The sequence below is a fragment of the Bufo bufo genome, chromosome 2, assembly GCF_905171765.1.
Source record: "Bufo bufo chromosome 2, aBufBuf1.1, whole genome shotgun sequence".
In the NCBI taxonomy this organism is placed as follows: Eukaryota; Metazoa; Chordata; class Amphibia; order Anura; family Bufonidae; genus Bufo; species Bufo bufo.
In genome coordinates this window covers 572914517-572932180 of record NC_053390.1, presented here as the reverse complement: position 1 = coordinate 572932180, position 17664 = coordinate 572914517, and the positions used below count along the sequence as shown (strand labels likewise).

The following is a 17664-nucleotide window of genomic DNA, read 5'->3' as shown; positions in this document are numbered from 1 at the left end:
TGACGGCCAGGACGCTTGTCGGGGTGTAGTGTGTCAATGGCAAATAACTAAGACGAATATTCTAAAATACGGATATATTCGATATCGTACTATGTATTCGTTTTTTAGAATATTCATCATCGTCTTTCTTAGTCCAAATCCAATGTTAAGATTGAATTCGCGCTTTTCATTAGAAAATCAGGAGGCATATGATTGCGTTCAGTACCCGATCACATGATTGTGTATGTAAGTACGCGAGAGTACAGTCGTGGCCAAAAGTTTTGAGAATGACACAAATATTAGTTTTCACAAAGTTTGCTGCTAAACTGCTTTTAGCTCTTTGTTTCAGTTGTTTCTGTGATGTATTGAAATATAATTACACGCACTTCATACGTTTCAAAGGCTTTTATCGACAATTACATGACATTTATGCAAAGAGTCAGTATTTGAAGTGTTGGCCCTTCTTTTTCAGGACCTCTGCAATTCGACTGGGCATGCTCTCAATCAACTTCTGGGCCAATTCCTGACTGATAGCAACCCATTCTTTCATAATCACTTCTTCTTGGAGTTTGTCAGAATTAGTGGGTTTTTGTTTGTCCACCCGCCTCTTGAGGATTGACCACAAGTTCTCAATGGGATTAAGATCTGGGGAGTTTCCAGGCCATGGACCCAAAATGTCAACGTTTTGGTCCCCGAGCCACTTAGTTATCACTTTTGCCTTATGACACGGTGCTCCATCGTGCTGGAAAATGCATTGTTCTTCACCAAACTGTTGTTGGATTGTTGTAAGAAGTTGCTGTTGGAGGGTGTTTTGGTACTATTCTTTATTCATGGCTGTGTTTTTGGGCAAAATTGTGAGTGAGCCCACTCCCTTGGATGAGAAGCAACCTCACACATGAATGGTCTCAGGATGCTTTACTGTTGGCATGACACAGGACTGATGGTAGCGCTCACCTTTTCTTCTCCGGACAAGCCTTTTTCCAGATGCCCCAAACAATCGGAAAGAGGCTTCATCGGAGAATATGACTTTGCCCCCAATCCTCAGCAGTCCATTCACCATACTTTCTGCAGAAGATCAATCTGTCCATGATGTTTTTTTTGGAGAGAAGTGGCTTCTTTGCTGCCCTTCTTGACACCAGGCCATCTTCCAAAAGTCTTCGCCTCACTGTGCGTGCAGATGCGCTCACACCTGCCTGCTGCCATTCCTGAGCAAGCTCTGCACTGGTGGCACTCCGATCCCACAGCTGAATCCTCTTTAGGAGACGATCCTGGCGCTTGCTGGACTTTCTTGGACACCCTGAAGCCTTCTTAACAAGAATTTAACCTCTTTCCTTGAAGTTCTTGATGATCTTATAAATTGTTGATTGAGGTGCAATCTTAGTAGCCACAATATTCTTGCCTGTGAAGCCATTTTTATGCAACGCAATGATGGCTGCACGCGTTTCTTTGCAGGTCACCATGGTAAAAGGAGGGTGATGCTTGAAATCATTGTTCTTCCATTGTTAAACATGTCAAGTCTGCCATTTTAACCCAATCAGCCTGATATAATGATCTCCAGCCTTGTGCTCGTCAACATTCTCACCTGAGTTAACAAGACGATTACTGAAAGGATCTCAGCAGGTCCTTTAATGACAGCAATGAAATGCAGTGGAAAGTTTTTTTTTGGGATTAAGTTAATTTTCATGGCAAAGAAGGACTATGCAATTCATCTGATCACTCTTCATAACATTCAGGAGTATATGCAAATTACTATTATAAAAACTTAAGCAGCAACTTTTCCAATATTTATGTAATTCTCAAAACTTTTGGCCACGACTGTATAAGGGTTTTCGTTTGAAGTTGGCCATTGAAGAATCTCATCAGGGATACGAAAAAATGGTGCAGAATTCCTTCAAACCCGATAAAGAAGAAATCCTGATAACAGTAAGTAACATTGCCTTTAACCCCTATATTTTTTTTTTTAACATATTGCATGCTTGAAAGAACAATTTTGTACTTTTTGTAGTGTTTAAAAAAGTTTGTGTGCGATTATTAGCTATATCTATACGAATTTTTATTTTTTCCCAATATGAACAGCACTGTTTGTGTGACAGTTAAAAGTAGATATACTATTTGAATATTTGCACTCAACAATACATTACATTATCCCTTATATCATCTACCGGCACAGGGTGTACTGATCCTGCGTAGGTCACACTACAATAAGGGCTCGTTCACATGACCGTATGTCTTTTTCAGTGTTTCGCAGGCCGTTTTTTGCGGATCCGTTTTTTTTGTTTCAGTAGTGTTTCCGTTTTTCCGTATGGCATATACAGTATACAGTAATTACATAGAAAAAATTGGTTCTGCAAATAGATGGTTCTGCAAAAACAGAACAGATACGGAAGACATACAGATGCGTTTCCGTATGTGTTCCGTTTTTTTCTCCGTTTTCAATGGTGACAGCAAGCAGAGTTTGAACAATACAGAAACTGACTCTTTGGCATATATGTAAAATGGCAATAGTTAAATCCATGAAGATGGATATTTTGGCTGTTTAGTTGAGGACCATGTTGTAACAATTGATTAGTCAATCATTGTGATTATATGCTTATATCTTTATTCTACGGTGCATGTTGGTTCGTGGATATGACCACATCAGGAAGAGGTTGGAGGAAAAAAAAAATAAAAAATGAGGTGAGGGCACTCCGTTATGAGCTGTGGCAAACATTTCAACTGGGTCACAGCAAGAGGTCACTTCAAAAGAAGTGGTGCGACCTTAAGGCTGGGTTCAGACCTGAGAGTTTTACAGCGCGTTCCTACGCGCTGTAAAACGCTCAACAGGAAAAAAACAATGTTTCCCTATGGCCATGGTTCTCACCTGAGTGTTTTACAGCGCGTACGAACGCGCTGTAAAACGCCCTACGCCTCAAGAAGTACAGGAGCTTCTTTGGGGCATATTGTCGCGCGTTCCTGCCCATAAACTTCAGCGGGAACGCACCTAAATGGGCGTTTGCTTGTTTCCGCCCATTAAAAACGCCCGATAAAAACGCCTGAAAAAAAGCGCATATCGAATATGCTCAGGTCTGAACCCAGCCTAAAAGACACCATCCCACAAGAATCGCAAATATGAGCAACACATTATGCCCAGGTACAATGATTGCATTGTATGCTTACATGACTTTTGAATCGCTCTCTATAACACTCTAATGTATATATTCAGTTCTGCTGCTAAGGTAATCAGTACAGATGTAGCAGAGTTAACACAACCTCTTAACTGAAATGTCTTAACTCATTGCGCTATCTTGCAAAAAAAAAAAGTCAAATAGCTTTACGCATTTTTTTTGAATTTATTTTACATAACACGTCTCATAAAGCATGTGTGTAAACTCTACTACATCCTTATTTAAGGCCTTTCAAAATGATTACTTAATACCTGGAGTGACATGTACAAATCCGGTTACGGTAACATCATAAATCTCTACTTCATCCTACCTTGTAACGTAGTCGTGTTTTACCCATCTGTAACACTGGTTTTGGCATGTTATTTCAACACTAAATGAGGCAGATCCACCGTTGGGATATTCATAATCCCATGCAGATCCCTCCATATAGCAATTTCTGGATTGTCGGAGTCTAGTGTGTCAACGGCAAATAACTAAGACGAATATTCTAAAATACGGATATATTCGATATCGTACTATGTATTTGTTTTTTAGAATATTCATCATAGTCTTTCTTAGTCCAAATCCAATGTTAAAGATTGAATTCGCGTTTTTCATTTGAAAATCGGGAGGCATATGATTGCGTTCAGTACCCGATCACATGATTGTGTATGTAAGTACGCGAGAGTATAAGGGTTTTCGTTCCAAAAGTTAAAATTCGCAAACTTAAACAGGTGGTTGAGGAGGAGCCAGATGATTCCATGAAGGAAGAGGAGGAGGTGGTGGAGGAGCCAGAGGACTCCATGGAGGAAGAGGTGGTGGTGGAGGAGCCAGAGGACTCCATGGAGGAAGAGGAGGAGTTAGTGGAGGAGCAGGCGGATCCAGAGCGGCCTGGACCTTCACGTGATGTTGCTGTAACAGTGGCGGTTGAGGCGGAGGAAGCCGGACCCTCCCAAACCCAGGATTTAGACCCCCCAGCTGCAGAAGAGAAGCATCCCACGATCCCCCCACCACCCTGCTTCTACAGCGCTGCAATGCACATGTGTACGTAATCCGACAAATTAGCAGCCCTTAGTTAACATGGCTGCCTGTTTAGCTGAACAGTATTTGCACCCCAGATCACAAGTTTATGCCTGGGGACAGGGTATCTGTTGGTCCGTAATACACTGTCCCTCTGCGTGAAGTCACGTCCTGCTGAGGCCTACTCTTAATAGCCGGCCGTGAAATGGTTAAAAGAGGCAATGCGTGGACAACAAAAACTAGTGAAATAGAAAAATTAAAACTAGGGAAAACCTAGTCTGCAAAATAGCGAAAAACTATTAACTAAGCAAATAAATAACACACTCTATCCAAACTATCACTAAGCAAACCAATTTTTAATTAACGTAAAGATCTAGAGAGTTACTGAATTTAGATGTTAATCTGTAGTGTTTAAACACATAATGCGATAATTGTCTTGGAATTAACCTGAACTGCATTTTTTTTTTTTCAGTATTAAAAAAGTGCATCAAACATTTCGAAGAAATGAAGGCCAAACACAGACTTGATATGATTGATTTAAAAAAGCTGCAGTATCAAGTTAATTAGAAAATCCGTGAAATGGACAAAAAAACAAAGATATCCGTGAGAAAATAAATGGAAGAACTATTTTCTCAACTAAGAAAGTTGCCCTAGAGGCCATTTTTAAGTTTTTGTAGGGCATACGATCGTGTGCAAGGGGCCTTAGGCCTAGTTCACACGACCGTATGGCTTTTATTGTTTTTTGCGGTCCATTTTATACGGATCCGTTGTTCCGTTTGAGTTCCGTTGTGTTTCCGTTTCCTTTCCGTTTTTCCGTTCCGTTTTTCTGTATGCCATGTACAGTATACAGTAATTACATAGAAAAAATTGGGCTGGCAATAACATTTTCAATAGATGGTTCAGAAAAAACGGAACGGAAACGGAAGACATACGGATGCATTTCCGGTTTTTTTGCGGACCCATTGACTTGAATGGAGCCACGACCCGTGATTTACGGCCAAATATAGGACAAGCTCTATCTTTCCACGGAACGGAAAAACGGAAATGGAATGCATACGGAACACATTCCGTTTTTTTTGCGGAACCATTGAAATGAATGGATCCGTTTACGGACCGTATACGGAACACAAAAAAACGGCCCGTACACTCGCAAAAAAAAAAACGTTCGTGTGAACTAGGCCTTAGGCTACATGCACACGACCGTTGTGCGTTTTACATGGCGCGTTAATGGTGTATCTGAAAAACACGTAAGGCTTCCCTGTGCGTTATACAATTAGCGTAACTGCCCAGACAGCCATTTCAATAACTGCATATTCTTGTCTGCAAAACAGACAACAATAGGACAGGTAATATTTTTTTCTATTTTTGGCATCAGTGGTATTATGCCAAAAATAAATTGACCTGTGTTACCGGCTTTAGTGCAAAATGTTACTTATACATTTGTCTGGATATGGTTATCAGGGTAATATTTAATAAACACTAAAAATAAACAGCAACATGTTGCAGTACTTGCAGTTTATTTACATCTCTGCTTGCTGTCAGTAAATTGGACACTGCTTGTTCACAACCCACTAAAACTGGTGCAGGGCTCGTTGCAGTGGGTAAGAGCTCTCTTGTAATGAGGTTGATTTCAGTCCTGGGCTGTAAAGTAGATTGTGCTCATTCACTGACAGCAAGCATCTTTCTTTTCCCTATAAAAACATATGCAGGGTGGCTGAAGGGGCAATAATTGACAGTACAGTAGCTGACAACTGACTTGTGGAACCAATGAAAATTTCCATTCTCCTTAGATTCGAAGATGACTCATACATGCAAAGTTACATCAGTACAATTGGTGTGGATTTTACAATCAGGACTTTGTAATTATAGTTGAAAATATTTTTTTATATATATTTTATTGGGTAAATACATTTTAGACTCCTCTGTGTCAACCTAAAATGTCTCTCTCTCTATAGCAGTAGACAGAATAGACTGTAGACTGACGGGACAGAATTCAAAGACTATAGCATTTAATTTCGATTAACCCAGGTTCTGTACAATGAGCGCACCCATCGCCCACATTCTCCATTCATTGTTCTCCAAGGAAACCACTGTACAAAGGGCATACTGCATATATAGTAGTTGTACTTTCTTTTGGTACAGTACATGTAAAGATAAATCACCAAATTACACACATTTGAATTCAAATCAATCAAATTATATTTTATTAATAATACACATCATAATATTATTTTAATTTTTTTTAGATCGCCAGACCTAAACCTCATAGAATTAGTCTGGGTACTAATGAAAAAATTTATCAGAAAGGTGGAAAACCTAGCCATTAAAACACCAAGATAAAAAATATATTATAGAGGCCAGACCGAATGTTAATCAGTCTTTGTTCTTCCGGTTTCCTATTACACACTAGGTTTGATGCCCCACCCCAGGTTAAGAAAGTTTGCAGTACGCCCTTTGTTATATTTTTTACACTTATTTCTAGGCCGTGTGTGAGGCTTATATTTACGGTAATCCAAATAGCAGTCGGTTTCTGTATTGTTCAAACTCTGCTTGCTGTGACCAGTGAGAAGCAAATCTACACTTATTTCTAGACAGAGTGTGAGGCCCATATTTAATCCAAATAGCAGTTACGTCAGTTTCTGTATTGACTGCTGCTCAGTCCTCATTGACTATAATGGGGGCGGGGGCCGGAGCTACGGCGCAGCACGGGGAGAGATCGCCGGACTAAAAAGTCAGACATGCAGTACTTTTAGTCCGGTGATCTCTCGCCGTGCACTGCCATGCTGCGCTGTAGCTCCGGCCCCCATTATAGTCATTGGGGATGGAGTGGCAGTCCGGCGGCACGGTGACATAGCGGAAGGACGGATCTGACCGGGTGAACAGCCTGTCGGATCAGTCATGCCGCAAGTGTAAAAGTACAACACAACACAGACAGCAGCTTTTATAGCGTTTAGGGCTCGTTCACACGAACTTTTTTGTGTTCCGTATACGGGCCGGTTTTTGTGTTACGTATACGGTCCGTATACGGAACCATTCATTTCAATGTTTCCGCAAAAAAACGGAATGTGTTCCGTATGCATTCCGTTTCCGTATTTCCGTTCCGTTAAAAGATAGAACATGTTTTATTATTGCCCGCAAATCACGTTCCGTGGCTCCATTCAAGTCAAACAGATACAGAAGACATACGGAAACGCATCCGTATGTCTTCTGTATCTGTTCTGTTTTTGCAGAACCATCTATTGAAAATCTTATGCCCAGCCCAATTTTTTCTATGTAATTACTGTATACTGTATATGCCATATGGAAAAACGGCCCAAAAAAACGGAAACGAAACACTACTGAAACAAAAAAACGGATCCGCGAAAAACGGCCCGCAAAACACTGAAAAAGACATACGGTCGTAGTGTGACCTACGCAGGATCAGTACACCCTGTGCCGGTAGAGGATATAAGGGATAATTGAATGTATTGTTGAGTGCAAATATTCAAATAGTATATCTACTTTTAACTGTCACACAAACTGCTGTTCATATTGGGGAAAAAATAAAAATTCGTATAGATATAGCTAATAATCGCACACACGACTTCAAACAAAAAACGTTGTACTCTCGCAAACTTACATAATCATGTGATCGGGTACTCCCGAATTTTCAAATGAAAAAACGCGAATTCAATCTTAACATTGGATTTGGACTAGTATGAAAGACGATGACGAATATTCTAAAAAAACGAATACATAGTACGATATCAAATATATTCGTATTTTAGAATATTCGTCTTAGTTATTTGCCGTCGACACACTACGCCTCGACAAGCGTCCTGGCCGTCACCATGGGAATGCCGGGTGGTTAGAATATACCATCTGATATGAGTTTTCAGTATTTTACTCAGATCCGATGGTGCGAAAAAGACGAATATTATACAATACGAATATATTCGCTATAGTACTATAAATTAATTTTTTCGAATATTCGTGAATATTCTAACTTCGAACACTAATATTCTAACTCAACACTACTGCAGATCCGCCCCACTTAGATTTACACTGGTGCTCTCTTTGGATTCGAGATTCAAATACTAGATTCATTTCGTATTTTAGCTCAACACTGCCATCTACTGGCCTTGTTGAGTATTTCTATAGTGAAGGACTAGAAATCGCGTTTCGTTAGTAACGATATGCGATTTTTGGGAGCACAAGCGATGTTACATCTGTACCTAAATAAATCCTCCTTGTAGCTGCCAACCTGTGCCATAGCTAGTCACATTTGCCCATCAGGGCATCAGGAAAGCTTAGTTTGCACAACGTAAAGGTAATACTAAGGCCTCTTTCACACGGGCGTTGCGGGAAAAGGTGCAGGCGTGTTGCGGGAACATGCGCGATTTTTCCGCGCGAGTGCAAAACATTGTGATGCGTTTTGCACTCGCATGAGAAAAATCGCGCATGTTTGGTACCCAAACACGAACTTCTTCACAGAAGTTCGGGCTTGGGATCGGTGTTCTGTAGATTGTATTATTTTCCCTTATAACATGGTTATAAGGGTAAATAATAGCATTCTTAATACAGAATGCATAGTACAATAGGGCTGGAGGGGTTAAAAAAAAAAAAAAAAAAAACTCACCTTAATCCACTTGCTCGCGCATCTGGCATCTCTTCTGTCTTCTTTTTTGCTGTGTGCAGGAAAAGGACCTGTGGTGACGTCACTGATCCATCATCATGGTAAAAGATCATGTGACGGACCATGTGATGACCGGAGTGACGTCACCACAGGTCCTTTTCCTGCACACGGCAAAAAAGAAGACAGAAGAGATGTCGACTGCGCGAGCAAGTGGATTAAGGCGAGTTTAATTATTATTTTTTTTAACCCCCCAGCCCTATTTTACTATGCATTCTGTATTCCGAATGCTATTATTTTCCCTTATAACCATGTTATAAGGGAAAATAATAATGATCGGGTCCCCATCCCGATCGTCTCCTAGCAACCGTACGTGAAAATCGCACCGCATCCGCGCTTGCGGATGCTTGCGATTTTCACGCAACCCCATTAATTTCTATGGGGCCTGCGTTACGTGAAAAACGCTCAAAGAGGAGCATGCTGCGATTTTCACGCAACGCACAAGTGATGCGTGAAAATCACCGCTCGTGTGCACAGCCCCATATAAATGAATGGGTCAGGATTCAGTGCGGGTGCAATGCGTTCACCTCACGCATTGTATCCGCGCAGAATACTCGCCCGTGTGAAATGGGCCTAAGAGTGGCATTTTCTCAGCAGATTTGTTGACATTTACACAAAAATTCTAAAAGATCTGACCACAAAGTAAATCTAAACATACAGTACTCGCCTATCTGTGGTGTAATTGTTGTCTTGGAGCTTCTCTGGTCCCCTCCTGCAGATCCTTCATCAATAGTAAAAAAAAAGTGGACAACCCCTTTAAGATTTTATGATCTCATGCTGTTGCACACAACCAGTCTCCCGCCGAAGATAGCAGAGGGTGAAAAACGGCTAATCTCTGCCTGTAAAGCTTTCAGCAAACCCACATGATGTTCCAGCTTGCAGACAGTCCTGCAAGCATATCTAAGGCTACTTTCACACCTGCGTTAGGTGCGGATCCGTCTGGTATCTGCACAGACGGATCCGCACCTATAATGCAAACGCTTAGATCCGTTCAGAACGGATCCGTTTGCATTACCGGATCCATTTGCATTTTGTTCATGATAATGCAAACGGATCCGTTTTGACTTTACATTGAAAGTCAATGGGGGACGGATCCGTTTGAAAATTGAGCCATATGGTGTCAACTTCAAACGGATCCGTCCCCATTGACTTACATTGTAAGTCTGGACGGATCCATTTGCCTCCGCACGGCCAGGCGGACACCCGAACGCTGCAAGCTGCGTTCAGGGGTCCGCCTGCTGAGCGGAGCGGAGGACAAACGGTGCCAAACTGATGCATTCTGAGCGGATCCGCATCCACTCAGAATGCATTAGGGCTGGACGGATCTGTTCGGGGCCGCTTGTGAGACCCTTCAAACGGAGCTCACAAGCGGAGCCCCGAACGCTAGTGTGAAAGTAGCCTTAGAGGGACATTTCACACATGTATTTATTTTTGAATGTGTTTAGTGTCTCTTTAAGGCAGTAGATGGCTACTACAACATACCAGTGCTAGTGTCTTACCATGTGCATAAAGTGAATCTATGGGTTCAAATAGTAATCTGCTTATTTAACTTCTGAATAAAGACACAGGGATTGCCCATAAATACAAATAAGAAGCAATACAAACGAATAGATTCAACATTGTCAACATAGTTTAATTTAACAAGAATATTTGGCTGAAAAGCATATCAAAACTTTGGGCAGACAGGTCTTTATGGGTCGAACAAATAAACAACAATTCTTTTTACTAATTGGATGTCTTTTTAGGGAGTCATAAAATGTCAGCAGGGACTTGGTCTGGGCACTTGAATAAACAGCCAAATCACTCCTTATGACTGAGGGGAGTCACCTTGGAGAAAGAACATAGTTAAAGATAGGCAAGAAATGAAGGGGAATGGTGAAACAGAAAAGATACACGTGATTTGGCAAACGGTTATTAATTTTAAGGAACAAAAATCTTGTTGGAATCTAAAGCTTTGCTACTCATCCTGTAAGAAGGCGTGTATGCTGCACGGCCACCAGATGTGCAAGTCTTCTTATTATGTATAGTCACGTAAGCATCTATATTATCAGAGCAAATTGCACATAATGTCCTAAGAGCCTGACTATGGGGAGTGACAAATACAACGGTCATTCAGAAATTCAACCTCCACAATCTCAGGAACATCAGCTTTCCAAGATTAAAGGCACCAAGATTACCAAAAGAGGAGAACAATCAGCCAAAGACATTTCAATGCCAGGAGTTACCAGTGACTGAGCTACCATGGGTTTGGCTGCCATAAACAAAACCTACCAAATCTGTTAAAGCAGAAAACAAAACACACACAGTCCAGACATGTATTTGCCCCTTACTCTGTCTGCAGCAGCATAAAGACTGCCAAATTAGAGGAACAGACCTCGGTCTCGCATTTCAACACAAATGCATAGCTAGAATATACTGAAGAAAAGAAGAAGTCAGCAGCCCAAAACCCAAGCTGTAAAAATACAGCCATTATCAGTAGAAAGTCACTTTGGAGGCAACGTGTGTTTCTGTTCATGGAAACTTAGAAGGCAAAGAACAGAAATTTTGAAAGGGGTTCTTAAAACAGACAGCAATAAAAAGGCAGGAAAAAAAAAAAATATATAAAGACCTGTTTTCTCCTCGTTTCAAGAGTTGCTTAACACTAAATTTCAAGCTGTATGGCGTTTTCCTCTATCACAGATATGTAAAGGTGTGATAAAACCCCACGTTTCCTTCAGGCGCTTGTCATGTAAAAACGCACAGCGTAAAGTAGTTGACACACCATTTCTATCAACTAATTAAGACGACAAGGGGGATGCTAAAACATAAAATGAGGACGTCCATTGTGTTCCAATCTCCTGGTCAAGATCTCGCAGCCAGTCTCTGTGACTAAAAGAGTGTGCTCAAACTGAGCTGAACGTTTTCCATCTCTTGTCACTGCAGTCCAACCATCTGGCCAGGTCTCATCTTGCCACCCTCCTGTCAATCAATAGAAGAACATGTGTTGGAAAATTCAGCATTTCAATAAAAAAATTATTTAACAGAGTAAGGCCTCATGCACACGACAGTATTTTTTCACGGTCCGCAAAACGGGGTTCCGTTTACGTTTTTTTTTCCGTGTGTCTTCCCTGATTTTTGGCGGATCACCAGACATGAAAAGTAAAAAAAAAAAATCTAAGTCAAGTTTGCCTTGAAAATGATAGGAAAAAAACGGACACGGATAACGGACGCGGATGACAATCTTGTGTGCCTCTGTTTTTTCACGGACCCATTGACTTGAATTGGTCCGCAAACAGTTGTCCGTGAAAAAAATAGGACAGGTCATTTTTTTCACAGACTGGAAACACGGATCACGGACGACAAACGGTGCGTTTTCCGAGTTTTCAACGGACCCATTGAAAGTCAATGGGTCCGCAGAAAATCATGGAAAACTGAACAACGGACACTGAACCCAACAACGGTCGTGTGCATGAGGCTTAAGAATAAGTTAAATAGGGAGAAGAGTGAGGAGAAATAGAATCACTTTCACTGGAGATCCAGTTGTACTCGTCTGGTGCTGGACACCATGAATGCCAGAAGCCCCTTTTGGCTGTCCACAGAACATGCACACTGCCGCTCCATTCATTTCAATAGGACTTCTGGAGACAGCTGAGCTATATATGTTGCAGATTTTCAGCTGCAGATTTTACAGTAGTGGCAAAGTGGATGGGATTTAATCAAATCTCATCCACAAGCTGTTTGCTTTGTTGGGATCAATATAATGACTTGCCTACTCAGGTCTCTTGCATACCACCTCTTGAATGACTTATTTTCCAACAAGAAAAAATAAAATAAAAAAAAATGTATATTTTTTATTAGTTGGCAGTATTGGAGACAATTATAGGAGAGCCCTACAGAATGCCAAAAGGCACTCTTGGCCAAAAAAATAACCTATGGTTCCATGATACAGCATAAAAGGAATTGATACCCAGTTACATATCCCGATAACTGAGCAGCACAGTACAAACAGAAAAAAAGATTAGCAATAGGGAGAAGGGGGCAAGCAAAATACAAACCGGATTCCAAAAAAGTTGGGACACTATACAAATCGTGAATAAAAACTGAATGCAATGATGTGGAGGTGCCAACTTCTAATATTTTATTCAGAGTAGAACATAAATCACGGAACAAAAGTTTAAACTGAGAAAATGTACCATTTTAAGGGAAAAATATGTTGAATCAGAATTTCATGGTGTCAACAAATCCCCCAAAAGTTGGGACAAGGCCATTTTCACCACTGTGTGGCATCTCCCCTTCTTCTTACAACACTCAACAGATGTCTGGGGACCGAGGAGACCAGTTTCTCAAGTTTAGAAATAGGAATGCTCTCCCATTCTTGTCTAATACAGGCCTCTAACTGTTCAATCGTCTTGGGCATTCTTTGTTGCACCTTCCTCTTTATGATGCGCCAAATGTTCTCTATAGGTGAAAGATCTGGACTGCAGACTGGCCATTTCAGTACCCGGATCCTTCTCCTACGCAGCCATGATGTTGTGATTGATGCAAAATGTGGTCTGGCATTATCTTGTTGAAAAATGCAGGGTCTTCCCTGAAAGAGATGACGCCTGGATGGGAGCATATGTTGTTCTAGAACCTGAATATATTTTTCTGCATTGATGGTGCCTTTCCAGACATGCAAGCTGCCCATGCCACACGCACTCATGCAACCCCATACCATCAGAGATGCAGGCTTCTGAACTGAGCGTTGATAACAACTTGGGTTGTCCTTGTCCTTGTCCTCTTTGGTCCGGATGACATGGCGTCCCAGATTTCCAAAAAGAACTTCGAATCGTGACTCGTCTGACCACAGAACAGTCTTCCATTTTGCCACACTCCATTTTAAATGATCCCTGGCCCAGTGAAAACGCCTGAGCTTGTGGATCTTGCTTAGAAATGGCTTCTTCTTTGCACTGTAGAGTTTCAGCTGGCAACGGCGGATGGCACGGTGGATTGTGTTCACTGACAATGGTTTCTGGAAGTATTCCTGAGCCCATTCTGTGATTTCCTTTACAGTAGCATTCCTGTTTGTGGTGCAGTGTCGTTTAAGGGCCCGGAGATCACGGGCATCCAGTATGGTTTTACGGCCTTGACCCTTACGAACAGAGATTGTTCCAGATTCTCTGAATCTTCGGATGATGTTATGCACAGTTGATGATGATAGATACAAAGTCTTTGCAATTTTTCGCTGGGTAACACCTTTCTGATATTGCTCCACTATCTTTCTGCGCAACATTGTGGGAATTGGTGATCCTCTACCCATCTTGGCTTCTGAGAGACACTGCCACTCTGAGAAGCTCTTTTTATACCCAATCATGTTGCCAATTGACCTAATTAGTGTTAATTGGTCTTCCAGCTCTTCGTTATGCTAAAATTTACTTTTTCCAGCCTCTTATTGCTACTTGTCCCAACTTTTTGGGGATTTGTTGACACCGTGAAAATTGGAATCAACGTATTTTTCCTTTAAAATGATACATTTACTCGGATTAAACGTTTGATCTGTCATCTACGTTCTATTACAAATAAAATATTGACATTTGCCATCTCCACATCATTGCATTCCGATTTTATTCACAATTTGTTTAGTGTCCCAACTTTTTTGGAATCCGGTTTGTAGCAAGCCATAGTAAAAATAAGTAATTTGGGTGTATGCAACACACTTTCCATGGGGAAACTTACAACAAACGACCAACAATAAGACCTCCCATCTTCTAGAAAGGATAATCCAGATCAGTCTCACCACACTAAGAATATGCCAGACTGAAAAAAGGAGCTAACCATATATAGGGGTGGACGATATGGCCTAAAATCTATATTGCGATATAATTTTAAGCATGTGCGATATATTCTATATTTCGGGGGGGGGGGAAGGAGGTTAATTTTTTTTTTTTTTTACTTTTTATTTAATGACTATTAGCCTCCTTAGGGGCTAGAACCCTTGTCCTACTCACCCTAATAGAGCTCCATTAGGGTGAATAGGACTTCACTCTCACTGCTGCTCTGTGCATAGTACACACAGCAGCAGGGAGCCGACTATGGCAGCCAAGGCTTCAGTAGTGTCCTGGCTGCCATAGTAACCGATCGGAGCCCCGCAATTACACTGCTGGGGCTCCGATCAGAAGCTACCACCCTGGGGCCACTGCCACCAATGATTTAATCGTGTGGAAGGGGGGAACCCGCAATTAATGTAATACTTCGAAGAGGGGGAGTAGAAGGGAGGGGCTGTGGCCACTGCGCCACCAATGAATATAGTTAAAATGCCCGAACACAAACGTAGCTACCTGCATATGCCGGCCATATCCCATACCTGGCCTCTATTACTGCGCGCCGTGATCCGCCGCAATTAACCCCTCCTCCTCTCTGTTCTCACTGGTGGCGCAGTGGCCACAGTCTCTCCCCTCCTCCTCCTAGTCTGTTCTGATTGGTGTTCAGCGGCAGCCGCACACAGTGGGGAGGGAGGGACTCTCCTTCTCCACTGTGCCGGCTCAGGAGAACTTTGTGAGTGCAGAGAGCGGCGCATGCCATGTTCTACTGCGATATGCTATATGGCGATATAAACGAAATCTCTATCGTTGGCCAGATTTATATCGTTTATATCGCATATAGTCTATATCGCCCACCCCTACCCATATACCTAATGTTCTAAATAACCTATAATACTAGATGTTATGATCAATTCATCTGCACTAGCTTTTTAATTAAGAGCATCTATCTTTACCTAGCAAACCGATGGAACATAATAGACCACGGAGCCCATCGGACAAACTGTCCCATCTTCTATAAAAAATAAAATAAAAAAAAACAGAAAAACTCCTGATGAAGTAAGTGCACACACAGTGCTTGTTAATCCAATTTCCACATAACCAGAAGCAGCCATTCCTGCGTGATCTCTTTTTTAAATATTCTGTACATTTCACGCTTCGTGATATGCTCTGGGTATGAACAAAGCTCACATAGCAGCTGAGGATAAAACCTTGCTAAGCAAAGCCAAAGTGGATAAGCTGTCATTCTTACCTTCACAGATCATTGGCTCGATTGTGAACACATGCCCCGGTTTCACCACACCGACAGCCTTGTTTTCTTAAAAACAAAAATCAGCTCTCAGCACTTTTGAGCAAATGAATCAGACAGTTAAATATTTTAATACTTTAAGGGGGTGTGCGGCTGAATACATTTTTTTTTATGGTGTAAAAATAAAATCCTCCCATCCCCCGCCCCTTCTGTTCCCATGCTTTCCAGGTCCCTTGCTGGGCACTACCTCCAGGTCACTCTGGACACAGAAATGTGACTGCTCAGGCGCTAAGTCACTGCTGAGCGGTCACAGTTCTCGTGTCCTACCAAACCAGACTTCGATCCTAGAAGAGCAGAAGATCTGGGTATTACAGAAATAATTCAGCAATATTATAGCTTTGGGAAAAGAAGCCTAAGGATTATCTGTCAAGGTTTTTATTTGCTAACATTTTCAGTATAGTACAGCTTATGCAAAAGCCACTTAAGGACTTGGACAGCCTAGCTGTCATAATCAGCAAAAGTCCTAACAAAGTATGGTTTGACTAGATTCTGATCCCCCAAAACTTACTGGCATAGTGTGGCACATTGGGAGCAGTATGGAATAACCTGTGAATGCCATGTCCACAGTAGCTTCGAACAACAGAGAAGCCATTGGCTTGAGCATGTTTCTGAATAATGTTTCCTAGTTCTCTGTACCGAACACCAGGCTTCACTGGAAACAAAAAAAAAACAAAAAAGAAACTATGTTAAAGTGCCATTTTTTTTAAATGTGTGACAGGCGCTATTAAGAATATTTTTGCAATAGACTTTTACATAACATTTTTCTATTAAAAAACTGGCTCTGAAGTTGTCCTACAGTACAGAGTTGCTAAGGAAAACTAGTCTTCAGTGTTCGGCACAGTGCAGTACTGTTCACAGAAGACACTTCTGGCTTGCTAAAAGTCAGTATTGAACACTGACACTCTATAACCAACCATCTACTGGGGAGATACAGGACAGAAGAGCTTACCACTTACAGCGCAGATGTCATGGAGGCAGGGTAGAAGTAGTTTAATAGTATCTAAGATCAGTGATATCCTTGTCTAGGATCTGTGAGCCAGGAGCGTCTTCAGCGTACAGTACTGCGCTGAACACTAAAGATTTTTTGGGACAACTTCATTGACAGTTTAATAAAAAAAAGCACCTAAAATATATTGTAAAAAAATTGAAAAAAATGTGTAACAAACTTTAAGTCTAGAGACAATGTAAAAGTCACAATTAATTTGCATTACTGATATGCAATAAAAGGATGTTCCTCTAGTATAAAAATTTAGAGGGAATATGCAAGCTCCAAAAATACAGGGCTGTACAAGCTCATTGCGGAGCTGATTTAGGTCCAAGACCCAGCCAGCTCCACAGAGTCCTGGCACCCAGCAGTCACATGACCGCCAGGACTGGAGCAGAGAGCAGCATTGCGCCGTTTTCTGAGTGGTGTGGAAGACAAGGATGGTGAAAAGTCTTCCCTGCCTTCTCTATAGGGAGCCCTGCTGTCACTGACGGCATTGTTCCCTGCTCCCACAGTTGCAATCTCTAACAGGATACCAAACTTATATAGGTTTTTAGGTTATACTCTTTTTGCACAATAAAAAACACTTTTACATTTTTTTTTTACTGTAACCAATAAATATATCTTTAGATGGGGGAGGAAAAAAATAATGGGGGGGGGGGGAAAGACACCCCCAATATGTGACAAGAACCCCATCTTCATAACATAATGGGTGAAGTAGCTGAACTAAGCTGATCAAACCAAGAGAGATAGGCCAGACGGTCACCATTTTAGCTTCC

The 17664-nt window shown here is 41.5% G+C and overlaps 1 protein-coding gene across 2 annotated transcripts in view; it reads right to left on the bottom strand.

The window, feature by feature from the left end:
- Positions 1 to 10422: 10422 nt before the first annotated feature.
- The window catches only part of METAP1 (methionyl aminopeptidase 1), a 43849-nt gene continuing 36607 nt past the window's right edge, over positions 10423 to 17664 (bottom strand). For both annotated transcript variants that reach the window (XM_040418184.1, XM_040418185.1), the window contains exons 9-11: positions 16409 to 16552; positions 15844 to 15909; positions 10423 to 11772 (exon numbers count right to left, since the gene is read on the bottom strand). In XM_040418184.1, coding sequence (XP_040274118.1) covers positions 11612 to 11772; positions 15844 to 15909; positions 16409 to 16552 — 371 coding nt within the window. In that variant the 3' untranslated portion in view covers positions 10423 to 11611. The remainder of the gene's footprint in view (positions 11773 to 15843; positions 15910 to 16408; positions 16553 to 17664) is intronic.